At 44.3% G+C, this 19,125-nt stretch overlaps 1 protein-coding gene across 1 annotated transcript in view; it reads right to left on the bottom strand.

Moving 5' to 3' along the window:
- SPTBN4 (spectrin beta, non-erythrocytic 4) overlaps nucleotides 1-19,125 on the bottom strand; it is a 1,597,753-nt gene that overhangs the window by 1,279,057 nt on the left and 299,571 nt on the right. Inside the window, exon 7 of the mRNA XM_085625377.1 lies at nucleotides 15,882-15,997. Within this exon, the coding sequence (XP_085481503.1) occupies nucleotides 15,882-15,997 (116 nt within the window). The remainder of the gene's footprint in view (nucleotides 1-15,881; nucleotides 15,998-19,125) is intronic.

Below are 19,125 nucleotides of genomic sequence, written 5' to 3'. Positions count from 1 at the left end.
TTGCGCTTGCGTCGACAGTGATCACATTTCTCAGATCCTGGTTGTATGGTTTTAGCGCTGGAGCCACAGCAATATCTTTCTTGACAGATTCAAATGCGTTTTCTTGCTCACCTGACCATGTGTATTTTTCGTTTTTGCGCAACAATTTCCTCAACGGTTCCACTTTGTTCGCATACCCTTGAACGAACTTCGAGTAATATTCACTTAGCCCCAAAAAGGACTTCAGGGCTTCCTTATCTTCCGGTCGTGGAGCATTCCTGATCGCCTCAACTAGGTCGTCTTTCAGCGCTATTCCTTCCGAAGTCAAGACGTGACCTAAGTATTCTATTTTGCTCTCCATGAATTTACATTTATCTTTTGACACTGTCATTCCCTTGTCTCCTAGGACCTTCAACACCTTGCTCAGAAGCTCTAGGTGCTCTTTTTTCCGTCCTGTGTGTATCAAAATGTCGTCTTGGAACGCCTCGACGCCCTTCATACCACCAAACAATAAGTCCATCAATTTTTGAAAAACCCCTGATGCCGAGGCGAGCCCGAATGGCAGCCTGACATACCTGTATGCTCCGAATGGGGTTATGAATGTGGTCAACTTTTTGGACTCCTCGGTCAAACACACCTGGTGGTATGCCGATTTCAAATCTATCAAAGTGAAGTATCTGGACCCAGAAGTAGATGACAGTATTTCCTGTATGTTGGGTAGTGGATGACAGTTTACCAATATATTCTTATTCAATGACCTTAGATCTACACACAGTCTAATATCTCCAGTTTTCTTCTTTTTAGAAACAACGATAGCCGACACCCATTCCGAAGCGTCAGCTTCTTCAATAACACCTTCTTTTTGTAGTTTGTCTAACACATTTTTCAGCTCTACCCGAACTGATAAGGGTACGGTCCTTACCTTATGTTTCACTGGAATTGACCCTTCCTTCAATTTTATTTCGTGCACAAAACCTTTCACGCATCCAACTTCATTCTTAAACACGTTTACAAAGGTGTCTAAAACTTTTTTTAAGTCCTCATGCTCTTCCTCTGTGTGTACATAGTTCACCCACTCTTCTCTCAACACTATTGGGTCTTAAGCTCCTGGAACCAGAATCACCCCTAATTTCGCTAGATCTTTCCAGCCTACCAGATTCCTACCTCTTTCTGCCACATATATTTTGGTATCGATCGTCCTCCCTTTGAAGGTGAGGGTATCACAGAAATAACCCCTCATATCGATATCCTGTTCTCCAAATGCTTTTAGATTTACATCAGTCAGACTTAACTTTACATTGTGCCAACGTTCCTCAAACACTGTGTCAGATATCAAAGTTATGGGTGAACCTGAATCGGCCGTGAATGCCAACTCAATTGCCCCAATCATTACAGATCCTATGGGTCCCTTCACACGACCATCTGCAAGATCTATAGACAGAACAATGTTGGCACACATTTCTTGATCACAATCACTTAAAGCACTTATCTTCACATTCCCCACAGGTTTCCGTGTTTTGCACAAGGTAGAATAGTGACCCAGTTTCTTACATTTCATACATTTATTACTAAGTGCGGGGCATGTTTTGCAATCTGCCAGGTGTTCCTGCGAACCACACCTGAAACAACTTAAAGTTTTTCCTCCTGCTTTTTTGTCATTCCAGGACCTTTCAACATTCTTATGTTCATATTTTTTCTTTTCCTGCAAATAAAATACATTAGAGTTATTGCTGGTACTAGCTAATTCTTTTGTAGATAGTAGCGACCTCTCAATACCCTTCGCTATATCCACTACTTCCTGTAGTGTGGGATTTCTACATGCCAGCAATCTTTCCTGTACTTTCTTCGTATAACAGTAAAACACCACTTGGTCTTTGATGTACGTATCCGTCATATCTTCAAATTCACAGTCTTTCGATAGGACACACAAACATGCTATATACTCCTCAATTGTCTCTCCCTCTTCCTGCTTTCTCAAAGCAAACTTGTGCCTTCCAACCGCAATATTAATTTCCTCAGAGAATTGTTTCTCAAGCCTTTTTATCGCCTCCTGGTACTCGTTTAGCGGAATAAACACCCCTAGTGGACTTTCATACTCGGGTAGACTGTCAAATATCTCCGGACCCGCCTTCCCTAGCAGTCCAAATAATAGTGCTTTTTTGCGTTCAGTATCGTACTTTTTCCCATCAATCGACACAATATAATTTTCGAAAGCCCTCAGCCAACTTTTCCATTTCATACTCGGCTTGCCCGGTTCTTCAAGGAAAAGCGGCGGTACACAAATGTTATTACTCTGAGCCATGGTGCTATTTCTCCCTTACGGTACCCAGGTGGCGCGTGTGTAGAGCGGGCTAACGCACTCCGTCACCTTACACACCTCAATGTCTGTCAGCTTCTCATCCAAAGCACGTTCCTTTATAATGCTTCGTTAAGCGCAGCATACGTAGGAGTCAGTGCAATAGGCCCATCACTGTTGAGACCTATCACGAATCATTCAATCGCTAGCCTCTGCACATAAAGTCTGCATGCGTTATTTCATATGAGTGAGCAGGCGCTAGCACGCTTAACAACTCGCATGTACCTTCGTGTGGCTGTAGGTGCGGTAGACACTTGAGTTTGAAGTGTCCCCGCGGCGCGCGTGTGCTTTATTAATTAATTATTTAATCTTCATGCAGTTATCGTTGTTTCTTTTATCCTGTTCCTCCGGTGCGCATCAGTGCGCGTATGTCTGGCAGGCACTGCGTCGGAATGCTCAAAATGGCGGCCAGTGACGTCCCGGCTCCGCTCCAACGGTCACATAGAGCCGAACCATGCGTCCCTCCCGGCATGCATTCCGCGTATCCTGGCGGGATTCCTTCACAGCGGCAGTGGCGGCAATCTCGGCGATTCAAATGGACGCACACTTACTTGGACGATTCGGTATTATTCCGAAATTATTGTCCGCCTTCTCTTTGCTCTCGTCCCGTCACTGCCTTAGATTTTTCAGTCCGCATACCTTCTTACAATGCCATATATTCTCACTCGTGGGCCCCGTGCAGCATCCAAATCCGCGTCGCCAGTTGTTGCGGCTAGAAGAAGGGATGATACAGGGTTGGAGTGTAGTTGCTTTATTGAGCATAAACCACAGAGGCCCACGAGAGGCCAGAACAGTGCAGCCGCCCGGTGGAAGCCAAGATGGCAACTGCTGATCACTTAACATGACGTCACATAAATACTCTCCGAAGATTCGGAGGTCGCAGGCAGTGACGTGGAAACGAACACAAACAAAACACTATACCAACACTAGCTGACGGTTACATCGCGACTAATACAATTGTACATGTTCAACACCAGTTTCACCTTACATCCAAATGTTTGTTTTCGTTCATGTATAAGAACGTTTTTCTATTCATAAACATCACTGGAAGCTCATCAGGAAAGCTTTACCAAGTGGAGGCTGCTCAGCTTAATTCTGGGAATGTCAATGGACTTTTCCTAAAAGCTCCTTTTTCCTAATTGGAATTTTCCATAGCAGAGAACTGCACAGGGGTAAACATTTTTCCCAGTGGCGAAAGCCCTTTCCTTATACCCCTAGCAAGGTTGGGGAGGATCAATTAACCTTTCCTTCCCGGAAGGTCAGGTACTCCTTGGCTGGAGAAAATTTCTGAGCATTTCCAGGGTGACAAGCGGTCAGAGAGTGGTTTAGGAACATTGCTAATTTTCCCATGTCCATGTATGATATGCTGCTCCAGTGTTGGTTTTAAAAAAAAATGCATTTTTATCAAGGTGATATAATACCAACAGAAACGACATAGTGATACAATACCGAACACCCCATACATCCCTCAATTAAGCACAATTGTTAAGGGCAGATTGATCCATAAGGTTTAGAGTCAAGTCAAGTGGATTCGTCCCACTTCCCACCATCTCTTAGTTGTCATCCATCACCTCTGACTCCATCCATATGTCCCAAAATGGATTACATTTCTGTGAGCAACCCCAAGCATTATAGACTGTCTCTTTTGACTGCATACACTGCTCCATAATCTTCCCACATTGCCTTATTCCTGGTGCATTTGTTATTACCCACAGGCTAACCTAATTAGGTCCCATTGTCTACCTCCTTCAAGGTATCTCAGGTCAGCCACGATTTTGGAGTCCCAAAAAGGCATCTCCAATACTACTCTACCACTCCAGCCTAATTTCCGGGTTACCCTTTTACATATCTTGATCACCGTTGCAGTTGAAGTAGGTTAGGTAAGTGGGTCCCCTGTTTCCCCACAGAGCTCCTGTCAGCTAGTAATACAGTGTTCTTGCTATGTCAAAAACACCCAATCATTCATGGTAACCAGTTGAGTCACCCAGTAGTATAACTGCAAGTTCAGAAACGCAATCCCACCCTCTTCGGGATCCCTTGTCAGCATCTGGAGTGCAATTTGTGGGGTACCGCCACCCATACGAACTGTCTAGTCACACCCTCAACTGCCTGGAAGAACCTGTCGGGTACTCCGAAATGAGTGTTCTGAAACAGGTAAAGAAACCTGGGTGGAATCATTTTGTACAAGGAAGCCCTACCCAGTAACAAGAGAGGAAGCCATCTCCTGGGCCCTATGTTCAGCGTATAGTCTTCCAGAGCTGTCGATATATAAATCCCCATGTATTGGTAACCCTCCGGAGACCACTGCAGCGGGAGCTTCCAGTTGTCTGGGGGTCGGCATGAAGTAATTGAGTATACAATCGACTAATGCCACTTAATGTGAATGCCTGAGATTTCCCTGAAAATGTTTACGATTTCTAGCAGTTGCTGGATCAAGTCCTCTGGGTCCATCATATATAACAGTAGATGGTCTGCATAAAAGGATATCATGTTTTCCCATTGCAAATCCCACCATATACCTCAACTGGGCGTCTCTGCACACCCAATATGCCAGCCGTTCTATCTCAGTGTGAACAGCTGAGGTGACAATAGTAGCCCCTTTGCCTTGTCCCCTGAGGCAGCGTGAATTCCTCAGAGACAATCCAATTGACACTAGCCACTGGATTAGTTTATAGTAATATTACCCAAGACCAAAAATCCAGATCAAACTGTATTCATTCCAGAATTATCCTTAAGTGGAGCCATTCCAGGGAGTCAAATGCCTTTTCGGTGTCCAGTAAGAGTAACACCCCTAGTTCCCCATGGTGTGTCGCCTAGCCAGACATCTGAACAAATGCCTGAAGTTGTGTTGTGTCACCCTGTGGTGAATAAAACCCCTTCTGATCTGCCACAATCGGCTTATCTATCACCTGTCCGAGGTGTGTAGCTAGCAATTTGGCCAGCACCTTTGCTTCAACATTCAGTAGGGAGATGGGTTTGTAAGATCTACATTCTTCTGATGGTTTATCCTTTTAGTGAATGAAGACTATCGGTACCAATCTATCTGAGATTTCATTACAAGAACGGAGGCTAAATTATGCAATAACTTTTATTGCTGCCCAAGACATGCAGCCCTTTAAAGTGTAACAAGTACATCATAGATAAAACATTCCAAATAACAATAACAAAGTGCCATGGCAACCAACTATGTCCCTCTTTTATTCGCTGCTGCAGGACAGTTAAGTACAACTTCTTCCTATCTCCTATACTTAATGTCTTTTGATGTAATTGTATAGGATTAAACTTGATTTTTTTCACAGATTCATTGGAATGGTAAGTAAGCCTATCCACGTAGGGTGCACTTTAGATAATATTATCCTTATCTGGTAAGTTTAACTTTCTGTTAATTGACACCCTTCCAATTTATGGTTGGGTTCCCTTCTTTTCCCTTTATTTAAAAAACCCCCCCAAAAAAACCCTGTTTTATTCAACTTTCGAGCATTTGCTTTTAGCCTTTTTTTGCTAAAAAATCAATGCGTCCACTCTGAGGTCAGCTTTCAAACCAATGTGTCCACACTGAGGACAGCTTTCAAACCAATGCATCCACACTGAGGACAACATTTGCACATCTTTAGCGGACGGCAGACATATTTTAACACGACGTGTCTGCCTCCGCTTTGAATCATCACACGGAGATTACCTCCGATCGCATTAGCTATTTCCTCAAGCGTTTTACCTCGTTGTGACGAGACGCGCTGCTTCCTTCCCCAAGTGCGGCTTCCCCGAAGGTGACGCACACTCCCGGGCTTTTCCGGCTTCACCGGAAGAGACCCTTTTGCCCAAATTGAGCTTTTCCCTCAATTGTGACCCGCAAGGCACAAATTAGGGGATTTCAAGCCCGCTTGTGACTCGCGCTGTGCGTCTCTATGGAGACGCACAGCACTGAGCTAACGGATTCAAAACAGCTGATCTTTCTGCCGGCACGATCGCTTTCCTTACTCTTGGTCATTTTAATAATTCCTAACTTGCCCAATAAGGTTTTTTAAAGAAAACTATTTTATTTTTAAAGGGAAACCTTATTGAAGCAATATCTCTGGGGCTTCTATTTAATAATAATTTTTTTTAAAAAAAAGGGGATTATAAAGGCATTATGTCTCAAGGCGATTCTCAACCTAGTAATGAGTCTCCTGTCACTCTCTTCTGAAGAGGAGCAAGACGCTCTCCCCCAAAAAAGGCGGTAAGGTCCTAAAAAGATCTAAAAACATTGAGCCTCATGGTAACCTTCGTGCTTCCAATGACAGGGTTTTATTGATTGGTAGCCTGTGCGCTACAAATGACCTAGGTGCCCGAGCGGCACAAAAAGAAGGAGCGACCTTCATGGCGCAAAAAGCACAGGTGTCCCTCGCGGCACACAATGACCAGGTGTCCATCGCGGCACAATAGACTTCATCGAAGATGACGATGATGAACTGCCTTTACTTGATATTGATGATGAGGTTGACGAATATGTCTTTGATCTCCAAGAGAAATTTGATGATGACCTCCTTGATGAGGACCTGGGGCAATCTAGCAACAACTCTGACTATTAAAGACCCGTCCTGGTCTGAGATGTTTAACCCCTCCAAGATCACCCATCCTAGAGGTTCAGTATGGTGGCCTTTTAGATCATGTATCTAAATTTATTAAGGCCTGAATAAGGAAACCCCTCGAAAGAGATTCTCGCAATCTCATGAAATCTGAGTATCCAAGATCCTTTTTGGATAACAAGGCTGGCATGACTCCCAACCTTGACCCTGAACTTCTGACTTTCCTATCCAAGACCGGTAGAGATCCTTGCAAGGGCCTGGAATGCTGCCTTAAGAAGCAGTGCCAGGACAAACTATTAGACACACTAGGTCCCCTTGCCTGGATCTTGGACCTAGCTGAGGAGTCCTCAATGAATGGGATCCCGGTTGACACTGAACTCCTACGAGGTTGGAGCCAACGTGCCATTTGCCTACTCAGAAAAGCTAACGCCAATCTAACCTCCGAAAGACGAAGGGCAATATTAATGTGCGTGAACCCCAAGTTGGGAGATCTAGCGAACAAAGATGTTCAAGGAGACTCGAATGGACTACTCTTTGGAGAGATCTTCATTAAGACACTTGGTAAATACGTCTCTACATTCTCCGCCTTTAACAAAGCCCAAACAAACATGAGACGCATGTTCAGAGGAAGAGTTTTTGGAAGGGCTGTCAGGGCAGGACCGGCTGCGAGGCGTGGATATAACAGGTCCTTTTACCAACAAAACCAATGCGGTTTTTCAAGATACTATCGGGGGAATAACCTCTTTTTCCCCCAGAGGGGCCGCAACAGTCGAACATGAGGCGGAAACAATCGAGGAAGATTGCAAGATCAAGGACAACAAGGTAAGGAGCTCTCCTCCTGGTTCTTCCCCCCCAAAGGTAGGGGGAAGGCTCTCTCTTTTCAGCCACAATTGGTCACCCATAACGAACGATGCCTGGGTCCTAGAGACTGTAAAAGGTTTCAAAATAGATTTTATTACTACTCCTTATCAAACAAAACAACCCAGAGAACTTTCACTAGACCAAGAACAATCCACGCTAGTAGATGCCGAAGTGAGTCAAATGTTAGCCAAAGGGGCGATTCTTATTGTTTCAAACATTGGTACGGCCTTTGTGAGCACAATCTTTCTCGTGAAAAAGAAAGAAAAGGGCTGGCGCCCCGTAATAAATCTAAAGGAATTAAACTCCTTCCTTGTGTACAGACACTTCAAAATGGAGGGTATACATCTTCTAAGAGATATTCTCCAAGAGGGAGATTGGCTCATAAAACTAGACCTCGAGGATGTCTATTTTACAATCCCTATGGATCCAGATTCTCAGAAATACCTAAGGTTTGTATTGAGGAATACAACCTACCAGTTTTGCTGTCTCCCCTTCGGCCTATCCTCAGCTCCTTGGTGCTTCACCAAGGTCCTGAGGCCAGTGGTCATCTCTTTAAGGAGAAGAGGAGTACGTCTGATTATCAACCTAGACGATATCTTATTGATGTCTTAAAGCCAGGAAGAATTACTGACTCACATGAAATGGACTGTAGATCTCCTAGAGTCTAGGTTTCATTATCAATGTAGAGAAATCCATTATGACCCCTTCACAAAACCTGGAGTTTCTAGGTTTTCAGGTGAACACACCTCTAACTCAATTACAACTTCCCTGGAAGAAATTATCAAAAATAAAGAAAGAAGTTTCCTGTGTTTTGTCCAAAGACACAGTGAGCCTGAGGGAACTAGCACGGATAGTAGGGCTCTTATCTTCATCCATTCAAGCAATTTCCCCAGGGCCCCTTCACCTCAGGGCCTTACAGAGACTAAAATCTTCAGGACTGAAGAAAGGTCTTTGGTACTCGGACATTGTTCCCCTGTCTCTGGAAGCTTGAGAGGATCTCCTATGGTGGTGCAACAACCTAGACAGTTGGAATGGGAAAGCAATATTCGGGAGCATTCCCAATCACACACTGGAATCCGATGCGAGGAACCTAGGCTGGGGTGCCAGACTAGGAAAAATAGAAACTGGGGGGAAATGGTCTCAGGAGGAACTCACCCTACACATAAATTGCTTGGAGATGTTAGCCAGCCTGAACGCACTAATGAGCTTCAAGTCTACCCTGAAAAACATCAACCGAATAGGGGGAGCAAGGTCAAAGCTTCTAGCAGATCTAGCCAAGAAGATTTGGTATTTCTGTTGGAATCACAAAATAATTCTGAGGGCAGAATTCATCCCAGGCCATCTAAACACAAGGGCAGATTGGAACTCAAGGTTTCTAAGAGACTCCAGTGACTGGAAACTGAATCCTTCAGTTTTCCAGAGAGTTCAAGATCTATGGGGGCCCTTCGAGATAGATCTCTTTGCCAGCAGGCTGACCTTTCAGATAAATCTTTTTTACAGTTGGAGGCCAGACCCACTAGCAACTGCAGTGGACGCTCTTCTCCAACCTTGGGACATACTGAATTGTTATGCCTTCCCTCCTTTCGCACTAATCCAGAGAGTTCTCTTGAAAGTTCGAAGGGAGCGTTACCGCATTGTTCTAATTTTTTTTTTTTTGAAAAACCTTTATTGATGTTTCAATCATTTACACGTATGTGCCTACAACCCCCCGGGGGCCGGCCGCTAAGTAACCAGGATAATAAAAGCAAATGTCAACACAGGCGGCACCTCGGAGAGCAAAGTCTTCAATCCAATATAGTCCGGCCAATGAGCCGCGCAGGTAGGACACCAGGAGAGAAAGGGTTTTTCATTTTATGATAAGACGAAACAGTAGGATCATGTGCCAAACAATTTCCCAACAGCGAGAAGGGGCAAGGATAAGAGACGTAAACAATAAGCGGCAATACATTGAATCAATGGCGCAGGCGCGGGAAAGTACGGATGGGGAGAAATATCAAAGATAGTTGCGCCTACAGGTCCCCGTACCTAAAGCCCAGCGAACCCCCCGGAAACTGTGGCACACATGAAGAGCAAACGATTCACAATCAGGGTGGTGTATCGCACTGATCCCAGAAAAAGAAAGCAGAAAGAAAGAGAGAAGAAAGAGGAGGCCATGGAAAAAGAGATAAAGACTAAAGAGTCCCCTCCCCCATCCCCCCACCCTGCACCTCTGCGAATGAGTATGGCCCCACCCCCCAGCAGTGTGCCTGTCGCCCTGGAACTAGACCCGAAATATAGAAGAGACAGGGAAAAAAGAGAGTGAGAAAGAGCCCCCCCAGACGGGGGGGCGGAAAGAATATAATAAACTGGAGGAGGGCCTTAAAAACATACCCCCGGCTTCTCCCTCCCGCACGGTGGAGTCTCCCCCCAGCAAACAATTAGCAGCACCAAGTCGAACATATCACAAAAGGGGGGGGGGGAATGGGGAGCATTATACACCAATTATGCGAATAACCACGAGAGCGCGCAACCATGAGTCCGCCTGTCTACTAGGTGACCACCCCCGAAGGATCGGCCTCAGCCTTGACCGCTTTTTGCGATTCTGCCCATGCCTGCCCCTCGACCCAGCACCATGTCCGATGTCCCAAGGTACAGGAGTGTCCAAAAACAGTCGGGAAGCGCCGCACACAGGTGGGGTGGAAGTCTCTGAGCATCCGCACAGACCGCCTCATGGAGGGGCGTCTTCTCCAGTGCCGCCCCAGGATCTGCACCGCACACAAGGTCCAGACAGGCTGAATCAGCCAAATGAGACACACGTTGCTGGAATTGTCCCTGGGCCGCCGGAGACCACGCACGGGACAAGGCCACCATCTTCCGCTCAGGTCCAATACCTCCGGAACAGATCAAGTCCACAGTTAGCCGACCACACGATAGCATATTGTCCGGAGTGTCCGGCTGTACACTAACCGCGGGGGGGGGCCGCAACATCTTCCTCTTGTGTGCAGTGTGGAAAGCCACTGTGTACCCGTGGACCAGCATGCCGCCACTGTCCCAACGCTGTTACCACACCATCTAGCTTCCCCCCCAGGACCCCGGCGCCATGAGCCAAGGAGTAATGAAGGGCACCAAGGGCCTCCAGGAGGTCGCCGTACCCCAGAGCAGCTCCCTCCGATCGCTCCGCCACACTCCCAGTCTCGCTGCGTCCCAGCGGACAGGATGGTAGGCCGCATCGTGACAAAATGGCCGCTGGGAAGGCCCGACTCGTATTGGGGCCAGGACCCCGGGAACAACGCCTCAAGGTCCACGTCGCTGAAGACAGGGATCCTGGGGCAGGCACAGATTCAGCCGTTGCGTGGTCACGGGCAACAGTCGTCTCCGCCACGGACCAGCTCCCGCGAAAAGCCGGGAGCAGCCCGCAAGGATCAAGGCGAGCCAGGGACGGCGTCCGGGCAGCTCACCGTCAAAGGCAGGGGCAAACGCCACCGAATCCGAGAATTGCACACCCGGGCATGTCCTCAGTCCGCAACGCTCAGCAGGGGGGAGCGGCCACAGCAAAATGCAGGCCGAGGGGAGCTCCACTTCGGTGGACCGACTCCACCCAGTCACCACAGGCCGCTGTTGTTCAACTGCCACCCGGCCAAGGCGTCCACTCGAGGTCCCGGCTTCGGGACCGCACGGGCCGCAAAGTTCAACCGCTGATTTCTCCGGTTGTACGGCAGTCAGAGACCTCGGAGTCACACGATCGGTTGCCACTTTCGTTTACGAACACGATCTCGTAGCGCAGAATAAGGATCTCTTGCAGGATATCCGTGCGGGATGCGGAGGTTCACGGAGCCGGGAATCTACGCTGCCGTCCCGGTCGCCATCTTGGCTCCTCCTCCGCATTGTTCTAATTAATCCTTTTTTGGAATTCTCAAATATGGTTCCCAGGCGTGATGGCACTGGCAGTAGAAACTCCACGCCTTATCCCAGGGAGTTTGGACCTCTTTCAGGGCCCAGATGGAGAGGTACACCCTCTTCTCTTAGAAGAAAAGATGAACCTTCTTGCCTGGAAGATTTCAGGGGTTCAAGAAGATACTCAGGCCTTTCAGGAGAGGCTAAAAACCTATTGGATGAGTCATGGGCTCCGGGAACAAGGAGAAGATACATCGGTGCTTGGAAAAAATAGTTGTTGCATGGAACGGGTATGGATCCCGTGGACGCACCTGTTGTAGAGGTAGCAAACTACTTAGCAGACCTTTTTAAATCAGGACTTTCCTATAGAACTTTAATTGTTACAGATCAGCGATTCTGCAGGGCATTCCTTGTTAAATGACTACTCTATCAGTACTAACCCCCTAGTTTGTAGAGTGATGAAAGGAATAAGACTGAAACGTCCTCTTAAAGCCAAATATGATTCATTATGGAACGTAAATCTTATCTTCGACCTTACATCCTGGCCTGATAACCTTTTCCTTACAAGGAAACAACTTTCCATTAAGTTAGCTACACTACTTTGCTTAATATCTTTTAGACGAGTTTCAGACGTTAAAGCATTAGAAATTTCTAATAGGATTTATTCACCTGATGGTGTATTATTTGAGATATGGAAAAGGACCAAAACAATGTCGGAAAACATTTTCTACCCGTACTTTTTGGACTGTCCCAAACTTAGTGTGGTAAGTTGCATGAAAGTGTATGAAGAGAAAATGAGTGTTTTTAGAACTATGAATGAAAATCAACTACTGATTTCTTTTGTTAAACCCTACAAGGCAATCTCTTCTGCTACTATCTTGAGATGGGTTAGAACGGCGATGTTGGAAGCAGGTATAGACTTATCCAAATTTGGCACTTATTCTTCCAGAGGGGCTATGGCCAGTAAGGTTTTCTGGGGAGGAGGTTCCCTTTCAGATATCCTCAAAGCAGCAGATTGGTCAAATGCTTCCACTTTTAGATTTTATCTTAAACCTGTAGAACATGTAAGCAACGTAGCATTGCAGAGCTTTAAACTTGCATAATGTAGCCTGCGGTCTTGTAATGAAATGACGATTCGCCAATTATCATACAGAGAGAATCTTGATTTCATTAAAGACAACGGAGGCTGACATTATCCCTCCCACCACTCCCTGGTGGATGTTTTATCAATGGTAATTTATATAAAATGTTACTTATATGGATTTATGGAAATAGTCTCTACCAATATTCCTTTTTTCTATTCCAGACTCTACATCTTTGTAAAGAAGTCATGATGACATTTATCTTGGAAGAAGTTGTCTATCCTTTCGCAGCTCCAAGAGGAACATAGTTGGTTGCCATGGCGCTTTGTTATTGTTATTTGGAATGTTTTATCTATGATGTACTTGTTACACTTTAAAGGGCTGCATGTCTTGGGCAGCAATAAAAGTTATTGCATAATGTCAGCCTCCGTTGTCTTTAATGAAATCAAGATTCTCTCTGTATGATAATTGGAGAATCGTCATTCCTCGGTAAACTGCCACCCACGTTTCCACGTACAACCTATCTCAAGGGTGCTCCCACCCTTTACCACACTAAAAGAATTCGAGTGAGGAATCTGTTAGGTTCCAAGGTCCTCCCACTCTCTATCAGGGCTAAAACTTCCAGCACCTTCTCCACACCTTTACGACCTCAAGTAATTCAATCACCCATGTCCAGGGCTGGAATTAGGAGATCCCCCACAAAGTTCCGTAAGTCTTCCTTAGTCCCTTGATACTGGGATTGGTATAGTGTGCCCAACAACATTTTAAAGCATTGGCAGTCACCCAGGTGTAAGTCTTCATTTCCCCATCCGTCCCGATGACCCCTCTGACCCATCTCTGACCCTCCTCTCGTTGAGCTAGCCAACCCAGCAACATACCTGTTTTCTTAGCTATCCCGAATAGCCTGTATTGTTGATGACTTTAGCAAATTTGAAATGTATCAGTCAGTCTACAGTGACAGTCTTTTACTTTTGTATGGATAACATTACACATATGGCTTATAGTGGCTATGTGCGGCATTTCGTAAGTGCCATGCATCTGCTTGATCAACTTCCTATAATCTTCTCGTGATAGAGACAGGTGATGTGATAGTGTGGGGCACGGGGACAATATATAATCTGTTTCTGTTTGTATTAGCTTAGTTTCCGAGTCCCTTACCTCTCAAAGCATCTCCCTTTTTTTCCCTGTGGTGTGGAAAATCATGCTCCCCTAGCAATGGTCTTATATGCCTTCCATAGTGGTTAAAGGGGAGTATATTGAACCTATGTTCTCATCACAATACTGTTCAGTGGATTCAGTAAGATGTCTTGTGGTTCTCCAGTTTGTTAATTCCCACTGGTCTAGCATTCTGCCCCCTTCTCTTTTGCCTAGATAGCACAAATCTCTTACATACAGGGAAGTGATCCAAGACTCCCTGTGCCAGATAGCGGGAATTTTCCTGAAAAAACTCCCTCTGTGTCTGGGGAACTAGAATATAAAACACAAGATTATGGATGGGTTGCTGAAACTTTTCAAACACTCACCCCCAGTCAAGAGATCTGGATTAAATCCATCGTTATTTTGCGCACCATAGCACCTCAGTTTGGACCCAGCCATGTGCAAATCAGTCTTGACCCTGGTCCCCATGGGAACAGTCTAGCCTGAACTGCCAGGGCAAGTCCTCCCTTGACCAGAAAGAAGAATCCTGGGACCGGTTTCGGGGTATCACCCCTCATCAGCTAGACTAGCTTCAATCCAGTGGCACAGCGAGCAAGGGAACCAAGTCTGGGCATACCCTTGGCCACTTAGGGTGAACATAGCAAACACAACAAGATGATGGATGGAGAGCTGAAATGTTTCAAACACTCACCCTCAGTCAAGATATCTCGGTTAAATTCATCGTTCTTTTGCTCAACATGCCATCCCAGTTTGGACCCAGCCATATGCAAATCAGTCTTGACTCTGCTCCCCATCGGAGCAGTCCAGCCAGAACTGCCAGGCCATATTTCAACATGCACAATATGTTGCTTTTAGTGTGGCTAGTCTTATTTCAAACACAGCTTTTGAGTTCACCATAGTCCCAGTCTATAATAAAAACAATGCAAGTGACGTAGTGCAACAACAGCAGTTCCTAAAAGACAGGATGCTATGTCCAACAGGTGATAGGGAGAGGTAAGAGATGTATAATCCTCTGAAGCTCACTGTGTGCACATCATTCAGAAAAGAAGTGATGAAAGCTCTGGCAGACAGTGGCACCGTTGAGCCGAGCCAGAAGCAGTGCTTGTATCAACCACAAAACAAACAGCACTCAAAGGGATTTATGCTGTATCTCGATGGCAGAGCAAAAAGCTGCTATGCTTGAAATGTGGTTGGGATTCCAGCGTACGTGAGGTTCAGAGTTTGCATTTGGAGGTATGTAATACGTTTTTTATTGTTTGATTAATTAAAATCATACAATATATGCTCATAAAAAGACAACACCTTTTGTAAATAAAACTTTTTTTAAAAATCACTTAAACACATAAAAATGCTTTCAAATTACAGTTATAAAAAACATTTTAAAATTCTTAAAATGCTGGGTTCCAATTTATGCAATTAGTCACTATAGTACACTGATCAACTTTGTTAACCCCTCTGAGTAGATCTTCACGTACAGGTCTTAAAGTGCAAATTAGCTTCTCATTGTAAACAATTTTGGCGCTTTATTTAAATAATTCGATGAATAGGTGCAATGAAATTATATTGAAGTAGGATCATCTCTCCCTCACTTCCCACTCCATGCACCAGCCTCCACATACGTTTACCACCTACTCAGAGCAGGTGGTAAATATATGTAATAAAACCACATGGAATAGGGACTTCTGAGTGGTGTTATGACTTGAAAAATCAGTCCTACACAGTAATTCTCTTTTCCATGGGGGTTTCATCGTAAGCACACAGCACTGGGTGATATCGGGAGAGAAATGATAAAATCACACCCAGTTTTACTGAGGACACTATGTACAACCCGGAATCACAGCTTCGGTGAGAATCTCTCATGAAAATTCCATGGGTTCTGGAAGGTGGTGTATGTAAATGAGTAGACAGGCAGTTTTTAGGGCTGGAGGTCATCAGAGCAACAAAATCATTGTGTGAGTAGGATGAACAGATATAAAATAAAACAATAGGAAAGACATTGGAAATCACCTTCAGGATCCAGCAGTTTGGTAAGGCCTAGGTGTTGTTCAGCAGTGTTGAAAGCTTGCTGGAGGTTATATGTCACATTGGATTTGGTCAGTTTGCTGAAATTGATTACATCTGGTCTGAAAGTATAAAAACGGAATCAGAGGTTTGTACTTCTAGAAGCAGAGTATACAAAAAACATTTTCACACCCAGTCCAGTTCAGCAACTGAGAGTGAATCAAAGTCCCTTGAAGAAAGAATCTTTTTCTTGCAGATAAAGTCTCTCTATATCTCTAATATCCGAAGGCACCTAGATACTGAATGATTTGTACATATTCAAAGAGCTGTTAGAAACCAGAAATGAAGTGAAGTCTGGCTTATTCAAAGCAACATTAGCCATGTCCAAATAATCCTAACTGATGGAGTTCCTTCCATTCCCCAAACCATCTAATGTTTCAACCCCAATATTATTATATCCAACTGTGAATAGATAAGATAAGATAATTGTTTATTTGTACATGATTAATTAAAATCTTTACAAATACTGTAAAACATCAAAAGAGAGAAAAAAATGTTTAAAAACTCATTAATACATTACTTTAAAAGATTATCTAAGATCAGTTAGAAAGGTTTTTTAGTTGTCATCAAGTCTCTTGAGTCTTTTTCCCGTTAGATCAAAGAACTTTATAACCTGGCAATTCAGTTTAATGTGCTTCGGGTTAAAACACAGTTTTACAGCTTGTCTGCAAGTCCGCACGCCATGCTGGTTGAAGAATGGACTTAGTAGATGACGCCTTAAATCATTTAGTTTGGTGCAGATGCAGATTACGTGGACAATGTCCTCCTTGCCAGTTTTCCACAGTCGACACTGCTCTAAGGAGTTCTTCCTCATAATTTCAGAAATCTTTCTTTAGTTTTTATTTTCATGCCAGTACTGAGGTATGCTTGTGGTTGTACTGGCCCATAATCACCCAGCGTTGTCCAGCCATGGGCTCTTTTCGCTAGATCATTCTTGTCTTCAATTGCTGAAATGATTTGTGCCGATTTCTTTACGATTTTCTTAAAGGAAAGATGATCAGTTGAAGTTTCCCCTAAGTAAATCAGGCCCAAGACTTGAAGTGATTCGAGTAGATAGTCTCTGGCCAAAGATTTTTGATGTCTAAATAGCTCCCCCCATACATTGGAGCTTAAGGTGCCAGTCTCAGCAGTGCGAATCTTGTGCCAAGTCCCTACATACGCACTCCGCCTTCCTATTGTCTGTTTGATTATACCAAATTCCAACCGGATCTGAGCAGGAGAAACGCATTGAGGGAGATTGAAGATGGCCCTGTATGCTTTAGCCGTAACTATATCCAATAGAGTGGCGCCCTTCCCATGTAGGGATTCGCTTCCGTAAGTGAGGGTCGGCTGTAATTTTGCGCGTAGTATTTGAAGGAGAGGTTGAAGTGTTAGGTCAGGAAGTTTGGCCTTTAATGATTTGATGGCCAGATGGATCATAGTCGCCTTCCCTCGTAGGGATTCAAGTTGTGGCTTAGACGTGTTTTTTGCGTCCAGGTTTACTCCAACTGTAGTTGAGGCTTGTGCTTTTCAATATCATCAGTTCAAATGTTTAGGATGAGATTATTCTCACTCCCAACACAATTAGCAAACATGGTCTGCATTTACCTTTCCATATTTAATGCATTATTATAGCAACTGTCTTCAGTTGAAGATCCCATAATTTATATATCAACATTCCTACTGATTTCAATGGATTATTGTTCTTGTCATTCAGAAAAATATCCAAGCACTTTAGTGGGATCTTGCTCCTTCCTTACACTTTACAACATCAATTTAGTACCCAAATTCCTACAATATTACCCCCCCCCCCCCGCAGCCAGGTCTATCAATTCTGTAAATCACTCTCAACCTTAATAACATGAATGGAACCTCTTTCATTGCACACATCACTATTGCATTACCTAATAAACATGACATTATCCCAGTCCTGTTTTCTCTCAGCCCCCTAAGACCACTGAGACAATACCCTCCTGTTCATGTTTTGGGGTCTAATGATGTGGGACGGCACTGATACTATTGACATATAAATGCACGTACCTGAATCAATAGTTTGGCGGTGGGAATCATTTACATAGTCAACACAGAAACTATCCACTGCTGTGGGTGGTGGGGTATTTAAAAAGTTTATTTACGAATAGGTATTTTATTAGGATACAGTGATGTTAAATGATCTAAAAAGAGACCTTTGGCCAAGTTTTAGTTTTTGTAGTGTAAACAATTTATAAGGTCTGTTGGTGGTGGTTATTGAATGTCAGAAGCATTCACACAGATACATGCAGATATACAGATTTGCGTATACAAAGACCAAGGGTCAGGTGGTGCGAGAGAGGGTTTTACCTTCGTTCTTATATTGTGCTTAGCGTTATCTTAGTTGAAGTAGGACATTGTTTCAGACGCTGGAGCTCTGAAGTAGAAGGCCTGTCTTTTTCTTGTCCTTAGCCTTGACAATCTATAGCTCTACTATGTTTGTGCCACTGGTGCACTGAGTAAAGGAATGCTTTTCAGTTAGATAGTCTGATTTATTGGTGTTGTTGGCCTTGTTGATGATGCACAGTGATCAGGATTGAAAGTGTACAAGTGGAGCCAGTGCAGATCGTAGATGATGTCTTAGAACTTGCATTAGCCGATCACACATGTAATTGCACAGAAGACGGCCTTCAGGGTGTGATGGTAGTGCCAGAAAGGCCAGTGAGTAGGGCATTGGCCTGATAAGGTTGGAGAATGAGTACATGTATCATGGAAAATAAGCTGTGGATTAGGATGAAAAATCTTGATACTGCATAAGAAGCTTAGTTGGAAACAAGCTTTCTCACATTTCAGCGCCAGGACACCTGTTTGGTAATCGTGCGCTATATAAATTACGATAACATAACATTTCTCCATCACATGACATTGTCTCTAAGAGCTCTTAGGACTTACACATTTTATTCGGAATGCTGTGATAAGTCTCCTTACTTGGCTGCTGATCCAGAAAATAATATGTTGTCAACAGTGACTGCACTGCGCTAGTTGTCAGTTTAGAAAATAATTTTGTTGAAATCCATGCTGATTGTTAATTGAGCCATCCACAACAAATATCCTAGCTTTCTGGTTAATCAGAATCAGTTTAAATGATATAATTGTTTTTTTCAATTTTGTATTCTAGAGTACCTAGGTACCCTTACTGGGTTTTGACCTGGTGTGGACCTTTTAAATAAAGCATAAGGCT

This window comes from Triturus cristatus, chromosome 9, assembly GCF_964204655.1.
Source record: "Triturus cristatus chromosome 9, aTriCri1.1, whole genome shotgun sequence".
In the NCBI taxonomy this organism is placed as follows: domain Eukaryota; kingdom Metazoa; phylum Chordata; class Amphibia; order Caudata; family Salamandridae; genus Triturus; species Triturus cristatus.
Note: the sequence above shows the minus strand (reverse complement) of the source record. Positions and strands in the feature narration are given on the sequence as shown.